General features: G+C 42.6%; 1 protein-coding gene across 1 annotated transcript in view; it reads right to left on the bottom strand.

Moving 5' to 3' along the window:
* Positions 1-973: 973 nt before the first annotated feature.
* nell2a (neural EGFL like 2a) overlaps positions 974-19551 on the bottom strand; it is a 73887-nt gene continuing 55309 nt past the window's right edge. The window contains exons 16-20 of the mRNA XM_068723293.1: positions 12343-12483; positions 10894-11087; positions 6532-6708; positions 3149-3373; positions 974-1753 (exon numbers count right to left, since the gene is read on the bottom strand). Coding sequence (XP_068579394.1) covers positions 1712-1753; positions 3149-3373; positions 6532-6708; positions 10894-11087; positions 12343-12483 — 779 coding nt within the window. The 3' untranslated portion in view covers positions 974-1711. The remainder of the gene's footprint in view (positions 1754-3148; positions 3374-6531; positions 6709-10893; positions 11088-12342; positions 12484-19551) is intronic.

Genomic DNA, 19551 nt, shown 5'->3' with positions numbered 1-19551 from the left:
CTTTCTCTGCCTCCGAAGATGCGTTAGTTGAAGTGTATTCAACACAAGGGGCCCGATTTAAATTCCAAATCTTGTCACAACACTATTAGTATTGGATCCATGAAAGCCACAAATTTGATTTTACTTATTCAATTTACAGAATTAATCAAACCGACGTTAGTGTCTTACGGCGGAAGGCAAGATCTCAGCAGTATTGATAACCATTTAAACAAAACACTATTAATCTAGTGTGGGATTACCGGGGGTGCATGGAAAGCACTGGGTTCACTGTAACCTATTAACATGCACATTTAGCCCATTGACCCCTCCAATCCAGATTTTATATAGGTTGTGTGACCAAACAGTGACTAGTTTCATATACATACTGTACAACGAGTCAAGCCACAAACACTGCACATATCCTGCAGATCTATTCCTTGATGGATATAACATCATAATGTTGGGTGGACTGCTCACCTCAAGGGCTTGACTTGAGGTAAGAATTCTTTGTATGTTGTCGTTTGTAAGGTCAACTGTGAACTTTGAAACTATGTTATCTTTTTCAGAGACTTTGATCATGGAACATATATTTATTCTTCATAAAAAGTTATTGTAAACTATGTGTGAAACTTTAAAAAAGCCATTATTTACAACTTACCCTTTATAATGCATGATTTAAAGTAGAACCCTGAACCTGATGAAATCTGTATTCAAGAGCACAGAACCAAACATTCATATATCCAGTGCTGCTGCTCCAGTTAGTTTAGCTTTTGACTGTATTCATTGATTCAACGTTATCATTGTGGAGGATGTAGTTTGTGGTGCTTGTTATTTAGCCATCCCTCATTGATATAAATGGAGTGGACACAATAATAGAAACATGAACACGATAATCTTCATAAAGGTAGGACTTAGGTGTACCTAATAAACTGGCAACTGAATGTTGTCTTCAAACACAATGAATACACACTCACACATGAGCCAAAGACAAGAATTAAATGTAAATGGAAATACTTTATTTCACTATTACACAATAACAAGCTTGGAAAGAAAAAAATTACAAAAAAGGAGAAATGGAACAAAATGCTACAAAGCACCACATAATATAGACAATTCATAAATGTGGCAACGGAACCTTAAGCTAACTGCTTTTACTCTATCTAAGGTATCATCATCACTGAGAATTTAGAAATCAGCAAAAATGTTTGGACATCAAGCACAGTCATGCCAGTAATAGTAATATCTTACAGATTTATGTAGCGATGATGCAGAGTGGGGAACGGTGATCCTTAAAGGTTCACTCTTAAGTGGAGAGACAGAACAAAGAGAGTGGGTTTGAGGAAACTGTAGTCCATCATCTGTTTGGTATGACATACTGTAGGTCTGCTTTTGGTATAAAGAGGAGTCGAGGGGGCAGACGTGGGTCACAGAGTATTCGCAAAAACTGAGGTACCAGTTGTCTGGGGTTTACAATGTAGAGCACACAATAAGAGCTAGAAATCATCAGAGAGGACCTGAAGGATAAATTTGTCTGTATTTGACAATGTGACATTGTATAAATTATACTGATTCGTAACCCCCATCCATCCGGTTCAGCAGGCTAAATCAAATCCTAACAATGCAAACACTATCTGACCTACGCCTGTGAGGAGGACAGTGAGGAGACAGAAGGGTGGTGTTACTTTGTTTGTACATGGAGAACACTGTACAGGTGCCTTCAGATCTGCCGGGACTAAAGGCACATGGGGTCCACTGAGCAACAGATGTGTCCATTCTGGAAGTGAGAGGAGAGAGAAGGCAGAGAAACATATTAATGGATCATCGTCACACTTTGACCACATCAAAGTCTTTGTGGATCTCAACGGTAAATATTTTCAGGTGGCGGCGGTGCTGCAGCATACAGATTCAGTTTGGCATTTAAGATTCCTCTGGGTGTCATTTCGGCACCAACTGATCCAAGGCAGGGTTATTCTACTGAGAATACAAATGTGGACGGCCTCAGAGTCATTTTGCTTTAAGCTAGGGGGACAGATAAACTCCCTGGATCGCTAAAGGTTTGCAGGCGCAGCACTGTATATGCTAAATCACCAAACTGACCAAATCAGAGTGCTCTGAAACTGACTGTACCTGTTCAAAAATAAAAAATCCACCCTCATATATTTGAATTTAAATGCAAGTCTTTGACATTTTTGGAAAGATAGCATATATTTAATGGCTGTCATCATTTTTGAAAGTTGTAGACATCATCGTGAGGCAGGCAGAGAGAAAATATTCCATCCTAGAAACTCAGACAAGGGAGTCAGTCTTTGTGGATTAGTCCTAAAGCTGAGGCAAACAATTTATGCTCACAATTGTTAATGAAGAGGATATTCGGCTGCATAGTTTATTTTTCCAGTGATTGTTCTGTGCCACAAGTCTGAAAACAAAAACTTGTGAAGAGAAGCTTTCTCTACCCGATTTACTCCGACCAATTATGCAAGTTTGTCTCAGTTTTCTCGATAGAATATCTGAGGCTCTGCACGTTGCTCTGTACACGTTGCTAGTTTGTGCTGTAGCCGAGTCAGAGATCAAGATATAAGGGTCTGTCTCTGTCCGAGGTTTCAGTTCATTTTGATTAAAGCAATAGTTCATAGTACATGTTGGGAAATACACTCACTGCTTCAGACGATGACGATAACAGTCTCGTAAATAGATCTTAAGCCACAGGAAGTGCTTAGTTTAGCATAAATACTGGAAACAGGAGTTTTGTGAGAAAAAAAAAGCACATTGTTGGAGTAAGAATATTGTATTTTCCCTCTAGCTCATTTTCTCACTATCGCATGGAACTATGAGGTCTACAAAATAGATTGAGAGCTACTCATTTCATTAACCTCCTTTGTTTATTTATGTTTTTTTGTGTTACCTGCAAAAGTTTTGTGTGCAGATCAGATTCAGCACACAGACTAAATCAACACCTACAGACATATTTACCACAACGTGTAATACATGCGGTGTCAAAGATGGACAAACTGCCTCCCCAATGCAAAGTCTGGACTACAGTGTACTCTGCTTTTTCTGACGAAACACAGAGGGTTCTCAATTTCCAAACCACTTTTTCTTTGGTGTCTTGTCTGCCACCGAACTGCAATTTGCCGTTTGGAGGCTGCCAGCGGGGGGGCTGGTGCCTTACCTTGCACTGGCACAGGGTGCACTCCGTGCCGTGTTTAATCCAGGAGGAGCCGCTGAAGCGTGAGATGTTGTGCTCGTCCGTGCACGTCTTGGTGATGTCGTTGCGGATGGTGTCAGCCTGGCAGGGGTCGGTGACACAGCGGGGACAGCACTCGCCCTCGGGCACCACGGTAAACTCGCAGTCCACGGGCGGGCAGGGCAGAGGCCAGCAGTCCACCTGCCCCTGCTGAAGAGGCGGGAGGGAGACAATTTTGAGAAAGAGAGACAGACAGAAGAAAAAGGGAGACAGTTTGAAATAATATAATCGCATTTTCCAGCCCTAAACAGGTTATTCATGCAAATACACATATTTCTCCTGACGCTGTATATTTGCATGCCAGAGGGAGCGTCTCCACTTGATAATGGAAAAAAAAAGAAGTTGTTAAGGTACCTAGAAAATATAGATGAGCAGAGCAATCTTCCAACACAGTCAGCAGGTTTTTTTCTTCAGACAGTAGAAGTAAATGTTCCAGCTTTTTACCTGACTTGTTCTCTGGTCCCCCTCTCTCATTGTTGTTCCCATATTAAATCTCACAGCAAACTTTCAGCACAGAGAGCCTTAATGGATTCCTCCCGTTGCCATTTTCTATTGGCCTGAGAAAACAGGTCATACAGTATATATATATATATATATATATATATATATATATATATATATATATGTAACTGCTGTACGCTATATCATTCTGGCTTGACCCACTTATGCTTACGCCGCTATCCATGAGCCTTTCTGCGTCACACCTACTCTGGAAATGAAATATGGGCTCAGACTATATGTTTAAGCGCAGACGCAGACAGAAAAGGCGTACACATTAAGTTACATGAGGCTTGATGCAAGTGTCCCACTGGGGATATTTAATATCACTGAAAATCGTCTGGCTCAGCATTTTAGAAATGTTGTAGTAAATTAGGCCGGCTATAAAGCAAAGGCTCACGCAGCGCTAATGCCCACTCCCTGCCTCTGTGTAGTGTGTAAACATTTGAAGTGGGAAATCCCCCCGAGTGGCACTCTTTGCTCGTAGCCAGGGGGAGGGATTGAATGTAGCCTCAGGTATCTGTCCCACGCTGCGAAAAGGGACATTATCATCGTTGTCTGTTTATGCAGATGTGGCCTAAGATCACAAAGGAGGAAGAGATTTGCTATACAATCAGCTTTTATTTTCCTTTCACAGAGAGCGGTGCGTCATGGAAGCTTGATCAACCTAAAACTGAAGCTGTCCTTTAATCTCTTTGGGATATTTCAAAAGGTTCTTATTTCAATCTGGCTTTGCATTCGGTGGTCAGAGTATCTGTTATTTAATCTCTTTGCTTTTACTTAGACAGATGAACGGATTCCCTATGTTGTTACAAAATGCCTGCAGTAGATTAAAACTAGTGACATTTATATTTGCCTGGGAATCAGTCGCCATGTAATCACGCTCTTTCTTTCATCCGCCTCGACCCAAAGTGCAACCTATGGCGAAAGAAATTTGCTTCTTTGATCTACTGGTGATTTAACAAGATAGCAAATCACAAGGGCCCCGTGTGTGCACATTCTGCAAAGGCCATATTCTTGATTTCCAATGATTCCACGGGTAGCGGAGAAGGTCTTGGTCTTGGGAGAATGATTTGCCCATCTGGCTGCTGTCACTGTGTATTTTAAGGCCCCTGCTGAGCCTGGACAGCCATGGCTCTGCTAAGTGTAGCAGCATTCAAGGTTCATTTCACGTCCCTGTCACGCTACTGGAGCCCCGGTACCGTAGCCTTCTCCTTCAAATGCTGCTCTTTATACTGTGTGGCTGGTGGTCTTTTGCTATATGTTCCTTGTGCATCTTTAATCGAGTGTGTTGTAAGCCTGACTGTGTGTGTGTGTGTGTGTATGCGTGGATGTATGGAAGCGCGAGCATGTGTTGTCGCGGTGACTGGGGTTGCCTGCATTCTGAAACACGGACTGCATGTGTGTGGACGCGGTGAATACCATGTACTTACTCGTGTTTATATACCGCATGTGGCCGCATGCTCTGCTGCTGGGACCGGCTCGCCCGCATTCTCCAATGTGCTTGTGTCTGTTTGTGTCAACATATATAAGTGCCGACAGTGTGCACAGCCGCAGCGAGAGTGAAGCCGAGCGAGCCCATTTTCAGCCGACTGTGCTTCCCCGCTGCCTCTCCGCTGAGCAGTGATTTTCAAGCGCTTGTATAATGGCTCGCTGTAAGACATCTAAAAAGCAACCCTCAGGTCCGGGCATCAGGACAGCATTAGAATGGCGGGGGGGGGGGGGGGGGGGGGGCTAGGGGGGAATGGCATTAGTGTTGCTTCTCAGACCATAAATCTATCAGAGTAGAGCCAACTTATATCCTCTAGTATGGCTGATCTTTAGTAGCAACAAAAAGAGGAGAAATAGGGAGGAAAGGGAGGAAAAGGAGCAAAGTGCTTGTCTGAGATCCACAGTGAGGATGATTTGTGAGTCACTCAACAGAAGGAGTGACACAAGTGTGGGTGTGTGTTACAGCTGAGTGTGGTTGTGGCAAGACAGTGTGGTAACATGTAAAGGATGACATTTGCATTTCATATGCATAATGGCTATGTGGCGAGAGAGAGAGAGGCTTCACAGGTAGAAGGATTTACTGTTTCTGTCAGGCTCACTGGGAAACACTTATGAAATGCTTCCCTGTTGTTTGAACAGCAGCACAGTGTAAACCTTGGAAAAGGTTGACACAGCAGAAGACCACAAAGAAAGCAGTGCATATGTCTCGCTGCGAAAGATTTATACGATGGACACAATGTTATTTAGGTTTGTATGAGAAATAGGATTGCATGTAGAGGACAGTCGACAGAACACAAAAACACACATGCTGCAAATACTCGTCAATCAGCTCAAGCTTCTCAAAGCACACAGCGTTACACTCTCCAGGCACACACATTTTCTCCTGTTCTCTCAACCTTGGAAGAGTCCTTCAATAAAAATGTTTAATTCCATCACAGCAGACAACCGTGCAGAGGGTCCTTTGAGTTCTTTAAAATCTCACTAATCACTCACTCCTTTTCTTCTGCCACGAGTTGTAAAAGCAATCTTCATTTTCTCCTCTCGGCAACCTTCCTATTCACCTCTTAATCACTCCCTATCTCTCCCCGCAAAACTTCTCTCTTTGACTTTCTTTACATAGCGCCTCTATAATTTGGGAGCATTTCCATGGAGACTGGAGGATTTGTTGTCACTTGTGTTGGCACTGTGGCGCAGAGATTGAATGCTTATGGTGTTTTTCTTGCTGTCACCGCAAATTGCTCTTGATAAAAGCATCGACTAGATTCATGCGTCGTAAGCTTTATAAACATGTGGGGACTTAATTATCCAGCCCTACTTACCAGGCACTGGCACTGCTGACAGTTCTCCACCCATGTGTCCCCGCTGCCGTAGGTGAGCAGGCCGTTCTGGTGCAGGCACTGGCTGCTCAGTCGAGGGTCGCACTCGGGGCAGCAGAACAGGTCGGCGTTGGGGTTGTCGCAGTCGCAAACCATCCTGCGGCACATCACTTGGCCGGCCTGGGCGGGGAGCACAAACACGTACATCTCGTATACATTCATGCAAAGATAAGGCCATTTGTCTGATGGGATCGTTATGTATGTTGATAATAAATATTGTAACAAAGGCTGTGTGTAGCCTAGCAACCTGTTTTATGGCTTTTCAGTTTGAGGGAAAGATTAAGACACAAGATTCAAATATGTTTTATGAACACTGACGTTTGAAGAAGTGCTATTTGGCTGTCTAGTGATTTAAGGTGCCTTCCACATACAAGAACTGCTCTGGGTCTGAATTCAACTCATTACCTTTGTCACATACTTCTCTCCCACTCACATCTGATGGTGCCACTTTAATGTGAAACCACCTGTAATTTGTTCCAGACACACGGAAACTTCAATTTTTTTCTGGCATGTTTAAGCCTTTATTAGATTATTGACAGAAGAGAGGCGGCAGCAAATGAGAGGAGCGAAAGACAACTTTATACCTGAAGGTTCTTCAATGTCCAAGTATTATTTTGCGCAGTAGTTTTTCTTTTATTGTTACCTCATTTAGGATTCTGGACCACTTGCACTGGAGCTGCAGCGATGCATAGAGTTTCTGTAATTTGTGCTCCCGAACGCCAATTAAATAAAAGTAGTTTCATCTCTGAAATGTTTTAGAAATTAGCCGCCATGCTTAAAGATGCACTCGAGCGCTAAACCCCACCCATCTGGTGCTCCAAGCAGATTGAAACGATGAACTATTTGCATATTGCATGACCTCGGTCTGGACACATCCCAGTCTTTGTCTTCTCTGTGATGTTCGACCTTGGTTTCTCCCATCAGTTAGTCGCCGCTCTCCGTCTAATATCCAGCTGTGTCCGTCCAAACAATAACATGTTTACCCCTCTGCTTCTTCAGTCGCTCAGTACAACTAATTTTGACGGGCAGCTCGTCAATCTCTCAAATCAATTAATATGACTCATTTAATTAAGGAACCATTTCTGCCCTGGTCCTTTGTAATCAAATGAATAATTTGTTGCTTGATCATTCACTACCGACACTAATCGACTATAATCACCTTCCACTTCTGCCAGACACTTGGCATTACGTTGAGTGAAACGCTGAAATGCAAAGTATGACTGGTCCATGACCTGATAATCATGTAGAGAAAATGTGTTTGTGACGATAGAGTGAGTGTTTTGGACCAACTGTTCCCGGATGCCTTGTCACCGGCGTGTCAGAAATCAATCAAAGCAACTACATCAAAAGCCTGAATCACTCCGGTCCACCTTTGAAAGTCACTACATATAGCTCATCCTGTACTTTAATGAAATTGCTTATCACAACAGCACCGCTGTCATTGTCAACAGCCCTGTCACATTTACATTTCTAGAACCAGTGTTTCCATCCGCGCTCAATTTTGTCTTTTATCGTTTTTGTTTTAATAAAGGCAAAGCGGTGTCGACGAGGACAGTCTTTCATTTTGAGCCAAATTAGATTAATCACATCACTGCATTCTAATATTTCCAAAAAATATTGTCTGTTACGTACAAGACAAGCAAGCCTGATGACACACGTTGCTTGTTTAAATAAATACCAGGAAGTTTTCGGTAGTCCAGAGCTGTTTTTGGTGTTTCAGTTCTGATTCTATAACTTAAATTGGAGTTGTGCTTCTGGTGACCTGATGACATCCAATGTTCACACTCTGTTTAGGTCTCCACCAACTCCTCACAGAAATATCTGCTCTTCAACTGCTAAAGGCTAACTTTGTCTGCTGTCTGGTGCTGGGAAGGCAGCGCATGTACAGTGGAGCTACTTACAGTGGGGAAAAAAAAAAAAAAGTATTTAGTCAGCCACCAATTGTGCAAGTTCTCCCACTTAAAAAGATGAGAGAGGCCTGTAATTTTCATCATAGGTACACCTCAACTAAGAGACAAAATAAATTAAAAAAAAAAAAAAAAAATCCAGAAAATCACATTGTCTGATTTTTAAAGAATTTATTTGCAAATTATGGTGGAAAATAATTATTTGGTCAATAACAAAAGTTCATCTCAATACTTTGTTATATACCCTTTGTTGGCAATGACAGAGGTCAAACGTTTTCTGTAAGTCTTCACAAGGTTTTCACACACTGTTGCTGGCATTTTGGCCCATTCCTCCATGCAGATCTCCTCTAAAGCAGTGATGTTTTGGGGCTGTCGCTGGGCAACACAGACTTTCAACTCCCTCCAAAGATTTTCTATGGGGTTGAGATCTGGAGACTGGCTAGGCCACTCCAGGACCTTGAAATGCTTCTTACGAAGCCACTCCTTCGTTGCCCGGGCGGTGTGTTTGGGATCATTGTCATGCTGAAAGACCCAGCCACGTTTCATCTTCAATGCCCTTGCTGATGGAAGGAGGTTTTCACTCAAAATCTCACGCTACATGGCCCCATTCATTCTTTCCTTTACACAGATCAGTCGTCCTGGTCCCTTTGCAGAAAAACAGCCCCAAAGCATGATGTTTCCACCCCCATGCTTCACAGTAGGTATGGTGTTCTTTGGATGCAACTCAGCATTCTTTCTCCTCCAAACACAACTAGTTGAGTTTTTACCAAAAAGTTCTATTTTGGTTTCATCTGACCACATGACAGTCTCCCAATCCTCTTCTGGATCATCCAAATGCTCTCTAGCAAACTTCAGACGGGCCTGGACGTGTACTGGCTTGAGCAGGGGGACACGTCTGGCACTGCAGGATTTGAGTCCCTGGCGGCGTAGTGTGTTACTGATGGTAGCCTTTGTTACTTTGGTCCCAGCTCTCTGCAGGTCATTCACTAGGTCTCCCCGTGTGGTTCTGGGATTTTTGCTCACCGTTCTTGTGATCATTTTGACCCCACGGGGTGAGATCTTGCGTGGAGCCCCAGATCGAGGGACATTATCAGTGGTCTTGTATGTCTTCCATTTTCTAATAATTGCTCCCACAGTTGATTTCTTCTTCTTACCTATTGCAGATTCAGTCTTCCCAGCCTGGTGCAGGTCTACAATTTTGTTTCTGGTGTCCTTTGACAGCTCTTTGGTCTTGGCCATAGTGGAGTTTGGAGTGTGACTGGTTGAGGTTGTGGACAGGTGTCTTTTATACTGATAACGAGTTCAAACAGGTGCCATTAATACAGGTAACGAGTGGAGGACAGAGGAGCCTCTTAAAGAAGAAGTTACAGGTCTGTGAAAGCCAGAAATCTTGTTTGTAGGTGACCAAATACTTATTTTACAGAGGAATTTACCAATTAATTCATTAAAAATCCTACAATGTGATTTCCTGGATTCTTTCCCCCCATTCTGTCTCTCATAGTTGAAGTGTACCTATGATGAAAATTACAGGCCTCTCTCATCTTTTTAAGTGGGAGAACTTGCACAATTGGTGGCTGACTAAATACTTTTTTTCCCCACTGTAGCTGAAAACCGCTGCCTTCTGTGGCCATCAAACCAAAACACGTGGTGAAAGACACTGTCTGTAAAAGTGACTCTGACCGAAATGTTGGTAATAGTTACCTCTGGGTTCATTACCACGAGCGACCCCTTATACACCACACCAGCCACTAGTCATCACCCAATGTTTAATTTAGACTTTTTCTAGATAACTATAGGGAATGAAAGAGCAAACTGGAATCTAAAAACTGCTGCAGGAGGATTTACTTCACTGTCACAACTCTCATGGGTTGTAACTTGGAATACCTTTTACCTAAAGGTGGCATGACATTGGTCTTTCATGCACAGTCACGCCATGTCTAATTCAAATAATCTCTTCATCCATTGCACCACTGTGCTTCAATCCTTTTTTTTTTTTTTGGTTGAAGGGGAGAAGTATGATTACAGGACAAAACAAGGTGACTTCTGCTGATTGGCACCGTGGGAGACGTCATCATTCATAGGGAAGAACAGGTTTACAGTTTGTTATTCTTTGTCATACACTAGAATAGCAGAGAGAGAATAAACAAAAGAACAGAAAACTCAATCATAGACCAGTTGGGTGCACTTGCAGTAATACAGAGAGGGAACATCCTTACTCAACTCTCTACGGCACTGGGCACATTTATTCTGTTTCTATCTGCCGCTCAGTCTTTTTCTTATCTCATCCGTCTTTCCACTTGTCCATCTCTGTCTATTCCAGTCAGTCCGTCTACCTCTGCTTTGGCTTCTCTCTGTCATGTCTCAGTGAGCTACATGTCCATCTCCTTCTGTTTCTTACCTGGCAGGAGCACACAGAGCACCTATCGCTGTCCAGCACCCAGATCTGCCCACTGTGCTTGACCTTGTTATCATGGATACAGTCCCCGGTGCAGTTGTGCCCGTGGGGGCACCGGCAGTCGTAGCCTCCGTCCAAGTTGAAGCACACTGTGTCGTTGGCACAGGTGTTCCTCCCCGTCTTGCATTCGTTAATATCTGCGGGGGGGGGGGGGGGGTCACAAAAAAAGATGACATCATACATATGCTCAGTGCAGAACCACAGTTTATGCATGGCTTATGGAAATGGGGCAGATTATGTATTACAAGCCCTTTAATATTTGCACTAGTAACATGGTGACGTGGTTAAAGAGCATGTCCTGTTCCATCTTTGTCCTCTTGGCTGAGACAATGACCTGCTCTATGCACCCGCAAGTTGCAGCTCAAATGCAGCTGTAAAGTGTAGCAAAACAAAATGTTCCAGCTTCAGGGAGAAAAATACAGTATACAACTGTAATGTAACCCAGAAACCTACTTTTGGTGAAATTATTACTTTTGCTTTGTGAAGCAGGTTCGTTTTTTTTTTTTTGAGAGTGCCTTTAATGTGCTTTTTTTTCCCCCTGCCTCTGCCAACTCACACTGACATTCAAGATGGGGTCAACGAGTCGAGCAGCGCTAGTACTATTGTTACAGGCAATGCTTCGATGTTGCTGTAGATTGAGGGTTTCCATTTTGACAGCTGACACTTCTCCTGACAGGCTGTATCAGAGAAAATGTTACAGAAAATCAGCAGGCCGCAAAACCGCAAAAGCTTTGGGAGAAAAACACACCGATAATGACACACCAATCATACCACTATTTACAGGAGTGTAACGGTGATGATGGCGGGTGACTCACATACTTCCACCAAGTTCTGTTTAATTAAGAGGCACTATTATGTTAGTGCCTGCTTCTCTAAACTGTCAACCCTGAATCTAGAAATCAAAGAAAATACCTTTTAATCTGTGATGGGACTGAGATGTAAAATCAGGGGCCATTTAATGGAAAATGAATGGGGTGTTTTCTAGTAATGGGACATTGTGAAGCTATAAGATTCATATTCTTGCAATGCTAAAAACTATGAACCAGAATTTGAACCTTATTTGAGTGTAAGAACTCTAAAACCTGAGGTGATGTGACAGTGTATGTCGAATTAGCGTCACAACTTCCAAAGTTCAAAGGTACATATAAAAATTAAAATTTTGCACACAAAATGAGGACATGGGGATATACTATCCTCGAAAAAGAAAAGAAATATAGAAATAAATAATTTCATCATCAACATTTTACGTTTTCACACGAGATGAACTCACAAGTGAATTTTTTTTGTCATTTTTTTGTGACTAATCCAAGTTGCAATCCTAAAATCGCAATAAAAATGGAACCTTTTTCACCATTGTTTTGTATATTTCAGTAGTGAAGGTGGACCACTCACCTACGCACGATTCTCCACTGGCGGAAAACAAGCCGTTGTCATGGTAGCCATCACGGCACTCACAGTGGTACCAGCCGGGCAAGTTGACACAAGTGGATTTACTATCACACTCGACAAAGCCGTCCGCACACTCATCAATATCTGAAAAGAAGAACAAGAAGACATCACATACAGTCGCTATCTTGTTGCTTTCGAGACATGCTCTTTACAGTGAATGAGCTATTGAGCTCCATTCTTGCCTGGTAGACATTTTCAACATTGACTGACTTATAATTGATATAACAACGTGTCTAGCGTTTGAGGGAATCTAGTCCGTAGGCTTCATTGATCAAGCGCAGCTGCGTAGCCAGAAAAGGACATCTGTATCAATAAAATATAGCAGGGAATGAATGAAGGCAATGATTGAATATAACAAGCCTATTCTTAGAAGACAGAGATTTAATGGGCTTCCATTTTGAAATGCCAGTAAAAAAAAAATCCTACACAGTCTAATCCTCCAACACATGCAGGCAAACAAATAAAGTCTGAGGTGTGTGCACACTTTTATTGAACTTTACTTGGACAATAGGAGTTAATATGAGGTGACGTGTGGAGAAGCTCATCAAAGGGCTTTAACGCAGCTTCTAACACATCCTGTGGGCGGTTGTCAATAGATGGAGCTCATGTTTGTTTTCACAGAGCTCCACTTAGAAATATCCTTGACTCTTCCTCCTCCTTCAGCTCTTGTCTTTAATAAAAGACTTTGATTACATGCTCTGACGCTCTCCTCGCTGTATTTTTTTCCCCTCTTGCTTCTCTCTCTCTCTCTCGCTCCCTGTTTCTGTGTACAACAGGCCAACATCCCAACCCTTTTGTTTCAACAACTTTTCTGCAAACATCAACCAAGAACAAATCTAATACAATTTCCAACAATGAGCATAATACAAACAGAGAGACAGATCACTCTGATATTTCAGCTAACATTTAATTAAACTGGCGGCCAGGCCCGCACGAGAGAGGAAATAAAGCCTGTTATTATACAGTAGCGCTAAATATGTTAGGCCCAGACATGCGCCGTGATTAAATGTGTCTGTATAGTCTGTGATGTTTTTCTGTGCATGATGCATGATGCTCTGCTCTCATTATGAAAATGGCAGTGTGCCGTGTCTGACCTTCTCCACAACTGCCTGCAACAGTATCCCCCATAGAGCGACAGACAGACGGGCTCATGGTCCCCCACCGCCCAGGCAGTAATGGGATTAAGATCTATTGGCTAATGAGCCCACAGCCTTTTTAATAGAATTTCTGCAGCAGATTAACTGTTGATGAAATGTCCTGCAGATTAGGGCCTTATCTGTTCAAAAATGACCCGCATTTGTCTGAGAAGCAGGTTTGCTTAAAAGACCCGCAGCATATTTCTTTTTCTCTCTCTCTCTTTCCACGTGGCAGACTTTAAAGCAAAAACTCACATTTTACTAATTACATGGGTTTGGTGAGAGCAGAGCACCTTATTTTCTCCCCTTAGGTCAGCAATGCTGGGTTAAAAGGACACTGCTTAAAAACCACAGCAGTCTACAGCAGATACTCTTAACAAGCCCATCTCTAAAAATAAAGAAAAAAAAAAAAAGGAATATGAATTCTCCCCACTCCTGAAGAAAACATCCAGTGCTCTTTGCTGCCTGTGAGTTTCAGTGTGAAAAAAGTGCAGGGAGTTTTTAAAGGGAAAAGCTGCATGAGGTCTGCCGGTATAAAAACAAAACAAAACAATGAAGCTGAATTTGTTTGGATCATCCTGTTCTCCCCCATAAGGCTGGATGAAGCCATTCAACTGAGCAGTCGGATACTATTTATAACAGACACTGATGGCGAAGGGAGTCTAAAAATATGCAAATAGCTATTTTCAGCTAGTTTCATTCAGGTGTTTTTAAAATCTTCACTGTCTCGCTATAACAACAGAGGGTTACACCCTCAACAAAAGACTCAACGTTTTCTCTTTTTACCGAGCCAAAACTGTCAGCTACAATTATGCCCCTCAGCGTGCTGTCAAATCAACTTTTAAAGTGCGGCGGCGTTTTAGGACGATGAAACTCGCTGTTGTTGCACCTTGGACTTGACAGGATTGAATGTGTGAGGTACAGCAAGGATACAACATGCTTCCAAAAGTCTCGCCTTCTCTTTTATCATCTGGCGTAAAGGATAATGGAAGATCATTGTAATTAAATCATCAACAGTGACAATCAGACAAGGGCTCTGCCTGAAAGCTCTGTCTCCACTGAATCATGAGGCTTTAGTCGAATCATAGATGTGGATGGCGCAGTATTTTCACTTGTTAAATCATGTCATGTTTTTTCTTTCTCTGCTCTCGAAAAAAAAAAAAAAAAAGATCACACAAACAAAAATCAAATCCGGCTTTTCCGAATCCATCTCCTAGAGAGGTCAAGGCCACGGAAGAACAGTTATTTTGGAGTTACCTTGCTGACTGGAAGATGTGGAAACTGACAAGAGAATAACCTACACAAAGAGAGGAGGATGAGCACGGGCTAGATGAGGAGGAGAACAGGAAGGAGGAGGAGGAGGAGGAGGACGATGAGACAGACTGCAGTTAGCCTACTCGTTATCCTAAGTGGCAGCCTGGAATCAAGGGCTCTATTACGCCAGCTCTCTGAGGACAAAGTGAGGAACCATCAGTCGGTCTTTCTGCACCCTCCTGGGCATTGTTATGCCACTCTGCCACGACCACCTCCTCCTCTCTTTCTTCATCCTCTGCCTTCGCCTTTCCATGTGTTCCTTTTTTTTTTCACTTCGCCTGTCTGTCTCCATCTCAGAGCTCAGGCAAAAACAGAGGTGCCCTCATCCTCACCTTTCCACATCGCTGCAGTTTGCTCTCTCTTTGAGCAGAAGAAGACAGAGTTTAGACTTCAGTCTTGCCTGCCCTCTTCTCTTCAACCCTCTCTTCCATTGACCCAACTCCCTCCAGCCTCTCCTCCTTCATCCTCGCTTCCTATTCTGATGCCCGATAGGTGCAGTTCTCTGCTTTTACCCCGTCATTCTTTCCTTGCTCGCACCATTGTCGCTTCCCTCTCCATGTCTTTCACCCTCTCTGACTGACAGACAGCCCTGGGGGTTGCCGTACGGTTTCTGCGGTGTTGCAACAGCGTTACCGCTACCACCCGTACATCTCCCGTACAGTAACCTAATTCAAACTGATTTCCATTCTCACAGAGGCCGACCTGGTAATCCTGTTAGGCACCAGGAGGCATTCTTCAAAGACATCTCTGGGTCTTTACTGAACCTTCCCTCCTGCTCTTAAGTCGGATGCCATTTAACAATGAATGGATTTTAAAATTAGCTGAGTTTGTCACGTCAGATCACGTTTACAATGACGGCTGAGAAAAGGCTGCAGAACCTTTGAGTCGATAATAATGTGTACAAAGCTTTTATCGGGCAGGTACGCGACACAGCGATAAGGTAAGAAATGGATTCCTGATCCCTGCTCTTTAATGTACAGCAAAGTGTAATTGAGTGATCGTCACTGGTCCTCAGTCTTCATTAAGAAAATGAGCAAACTCAAGTAATCAATCAATCATCATGAAACCTGAGGCAAATTGAGTTACACACGGGGTTCCTGAAGATGAAACAGACACTGAAACGCAAATCCATATCTGCGAGCACTTGAGTGGGAGAGGGGATGAGTAATCATGGTAAATTGAAAACAAGCCTTGTGAACAATCGGTAGCTGCAAGCGCATACAGAACTGCAATCACTCTCCATCACGGGGAAGTTCCATCACCCTTGAACTGAAATCACCATTTGTAAACTAATCGTTGCAGTCAAAACATGTTAAAGTGAATTTCAGCATGATTGTTGTATTTTTGGAAGTAAAAAAAGTTTTGGAGGTTTATCAGAAATACTCTGGTGTCGGGGCTGGAGCCGGTAAACACCTGCGACTGTTGCCGAGTCAGTCCCGGGAAAGAATACCGATTGTAGCCTTTCACACTAAAGACGAAGGCAAGATATTAGTGGGGTTTTCGGTCCAGTTGGAAAGGGGCTATAGAGGACATTTCTCTCACACTTACACTTCAATGTCCTACAGTGGCCTGGCTAATTAGCTATCAAGCCTGCAAAATTATGTTAGCAGTGCATAATTTACCCACAGACAGAGAAACTGGTATATGGGCAGAGAGATAACCAAAACAAAAAAAATATACAATTTCCATTGGCCTTTAAAGCAATGTAGCGTCCAGTGCGGCAGCTACAGCAGCAAGCTATCCCTGGGAGATGTGTCATTTAGGGTAGAAGCAGCAGGTTGCGCTCAGCTCAACGACAGCTCCGGCCATTAGCAGGGCCTAATTAAGACACACTAATTAGGGGTGATGGAGTGAGGGCTCTGTAAGGCCGTCCGTAAATAAATAATGAATACATAATCACTGTGCTTAAACAAGCCGCTTGAGCTTCAACAGTCACAGGGCCCCAGGCCATGTGGGTAAATCGTGGAGCAAAGGCGGGAGAGAGCTGCAGCGATGCATCATGGGAGCTGTCAAGGGGCGCAAAAAAAAATTAATATGGTTTTAAATATTCACTAGCCGTGCCTGAGAGTCGAGTGGGTGGCGCCCAGGGGAGATTTCAACTATGATGAGGTTGTGATGTTTTTTTTACTCGCCTATTGTGTAATACACGCTGTGGCCCTCGCTGTTCATACTCATACAACAGCAGAGCACCAACAACTGCTAGCAACGTTTCCGTCCTGTGCAATTTAACCTGGACAGGTCAGTTTGTCGTGCACATCTCGTATCACTTTTACCTGACTATCTGTAGGTTTCATCATGATTTATCTTCATGCTTGTGTGACGCTGGCTGTCTGTTTCTTTGTCTATCTGTTGTTTTGACTGTCAGACAGTGCGTTTAGTTGTTTTTTTTGTATCTTGTCTAGTCTGTGTTTTTGTCCCTAACCCCGACAAGCTTCCTGGAGCTCGACATCAATGTAAATGAGGTCTGAGGGAACAAATTGTTTGTCTGACCCTGTTCGGCTCTCTGTCCTAGTCAATAAGCCAGCGTGACCTCAGGGCTCCACATCTCTCACTGCCTTCAAAGCTTCCTCATGAACTCACTGGCCATCCACTTGTTCCCCTCCCCATATGCTTCTTCACTGCTATTTTTTTTTCCCGTTCCATTTTTACATCTCATAATAAATCGTCTCCGTTTTTTTTGTCCCTCTTCTCCTCTCGTCTTATCTCCTCTCATCTGCTATCACCCAATAATTAAATGCCCTCTCCTTTCTTCACTTACCAACTGTTTCTCTACATTATGTCCTCTTCAAACTTCGCTTCGCTCTTCCTCCTCTAACTTATCTTCCTTCATCTTTTACTTAAAGAACTCAGAGAAATGTAAAGTTAGAGAGAAGGTTGTAAAAATGACTTGAATATTGTACGGAAGCTCTGATGAAAAAGGGCCGTTTTGCTTCCATAAACTAACCTCTCTTAATCAGAGCATCACTTCAGATGAAGCTGTGTGCTGGTAAGTGATCACGACTTGAGAAAATTAGTTTATTTTCTTACCAATAAAACGTGAATTTACAGTGTAGGTGTTAAACACCAGGGGTCTCTGATGGTGCTCTTGAACATAACCCTTCAGGAGTGTGTAGGAGTCACAAAACTAAATTGCATCATTAACATTGAACATAAAAATCTTTTATCTCTTTCTCCTTGTCCTTAAAGATCACTGTTGATGCTGAACTAGCCTCCCTGTGATTCAGTGCCGCTGATGATTAAAAGGCCTTGTGAGGACAGATGAATTGAAAGATGAAAGGGAGAGGTGTCCGTCCACAGGATCTGATCAAAATGCTCTTCTCCCTGAAGCAGCCCACAGCGTCCTTTGCGAAGCTAGCAAGAGGCCAGCCAAGGACAGCAGGGATGGCCATTAGTTATAGAACTGACAGCGTAGTGACAGAACATTTTAACTGGTGGCAAAGCACCCTAACAAGCTTAGAGGGGCTTGAAAGGAGCAGATAATGAGCTAAAAAAAAAATAAAATACAAACGCTATCTCCCCATTCTTCTCAAAGAAACAGTTCAGCAATGCAGTCAATAAACACACTTCCGAGGCCAAAGCAGAAGGGGTTGTCCACAGATGTTACGTCCAATTATTTATCGGCTGATGGAAAATCTACACAGTCCTGGGATCTGTTTCCTAAAAGCATCTTGAAGCTAAGATGATCATAAAAACCCTTGTTGTGAATCTTCTTACATTTGCGAGGTATTTTCTGAAAGCATCGTAACTCTTAAGACTCGTAGATTACAAGTTCCCCCTGCTCATTTAGCTTTCAGATGACACTACAACATGATTCATACGTTTTATTTGATCATTTCGCCTACACTGTTATCAAGACTATGTATGTAAGTGGGGTTTTATGCAACATGAGTGAATATCTTAAAACAATGCATAAGTAAATAGCCTTGTAGGCTAGAAATAAAGGGAGATGGAAATGACTATGGGAAAGAAGAATTGAACCTTCTTTTCAAGGAAATAGTAATAAAATCGTTGATTTGCATCTAATGGCCATGAATTGTGGATGTTCTGAGAATTTCCAAAGCCTCTTCTTCATCGGTTATGCAAAAAGCATCCAGTGCAAAGACATCCAGAACAGCCTCCACAATGATGGCTACATTTCAATGGACGGAGGTGTAAAGCTACTGGGTTTTGGCAACACAAACAGCACCTGTATTTACAGTAATCAGTATTTTTCAGTGCTCCCTTGAAGTAAATGTTTTTTTTTTACTTAGATTGCCTAAAGCTATGCCTTCAATATTATATTAATCTCATTTTTCCGTAGTGCCACTTTTCCTGATCTTCTGTTCTCTCTTTCAATATCTCCCTTTCTTGCTTTTAGTGTTGAGTTTTTTTTAAATTATCGTATTTTAATTTATCTTATATTATTATTATTATGTAGCAGCTGCGAGCTGGAAGCTCTGATTGTCGACTAACTTAGTCTACATTTACATTATGTGCTCAGTGGTTTATGTATCTTAAGGGTCTAAACATTTATTGGAAAATAAGACCAGAGTGAAAACATTGTGGCAACGTTTCTTCTCTGCACCAAGCAAATGTCAAAACAAAAGATATTACCAGCAACATGAACCCAAATGAAACAGGATATTAAACAGGATTTACGACCAAGTAGTACACTGACTGCAACGTCAACAACACGAGTTGATTTTACAAGATCAGAGAAATT

The sequence above is a fragment of the Cebidichthys violaceus genome, unplaced genomic scaffold (assembly GCF_023349555.1).
Source record: "Cebidichthys violaceus isolate CVI_PGR_0920_01 unplaced genomic scaffold, fCebVio1.0.p SCAF_3, whole genome shotgun sequence".
Lineage (NCBI taxonomy): Eukaryota > Metazoa > Chordata > Actinopteri > Perciformes > Stichaeidae > Cebidichthys > Cebidichthys violaceus.
Note: the sequence above shows the minus strand (reverse complement) of the source record. Positions and strands in the feature narration are given on the sequence as shown.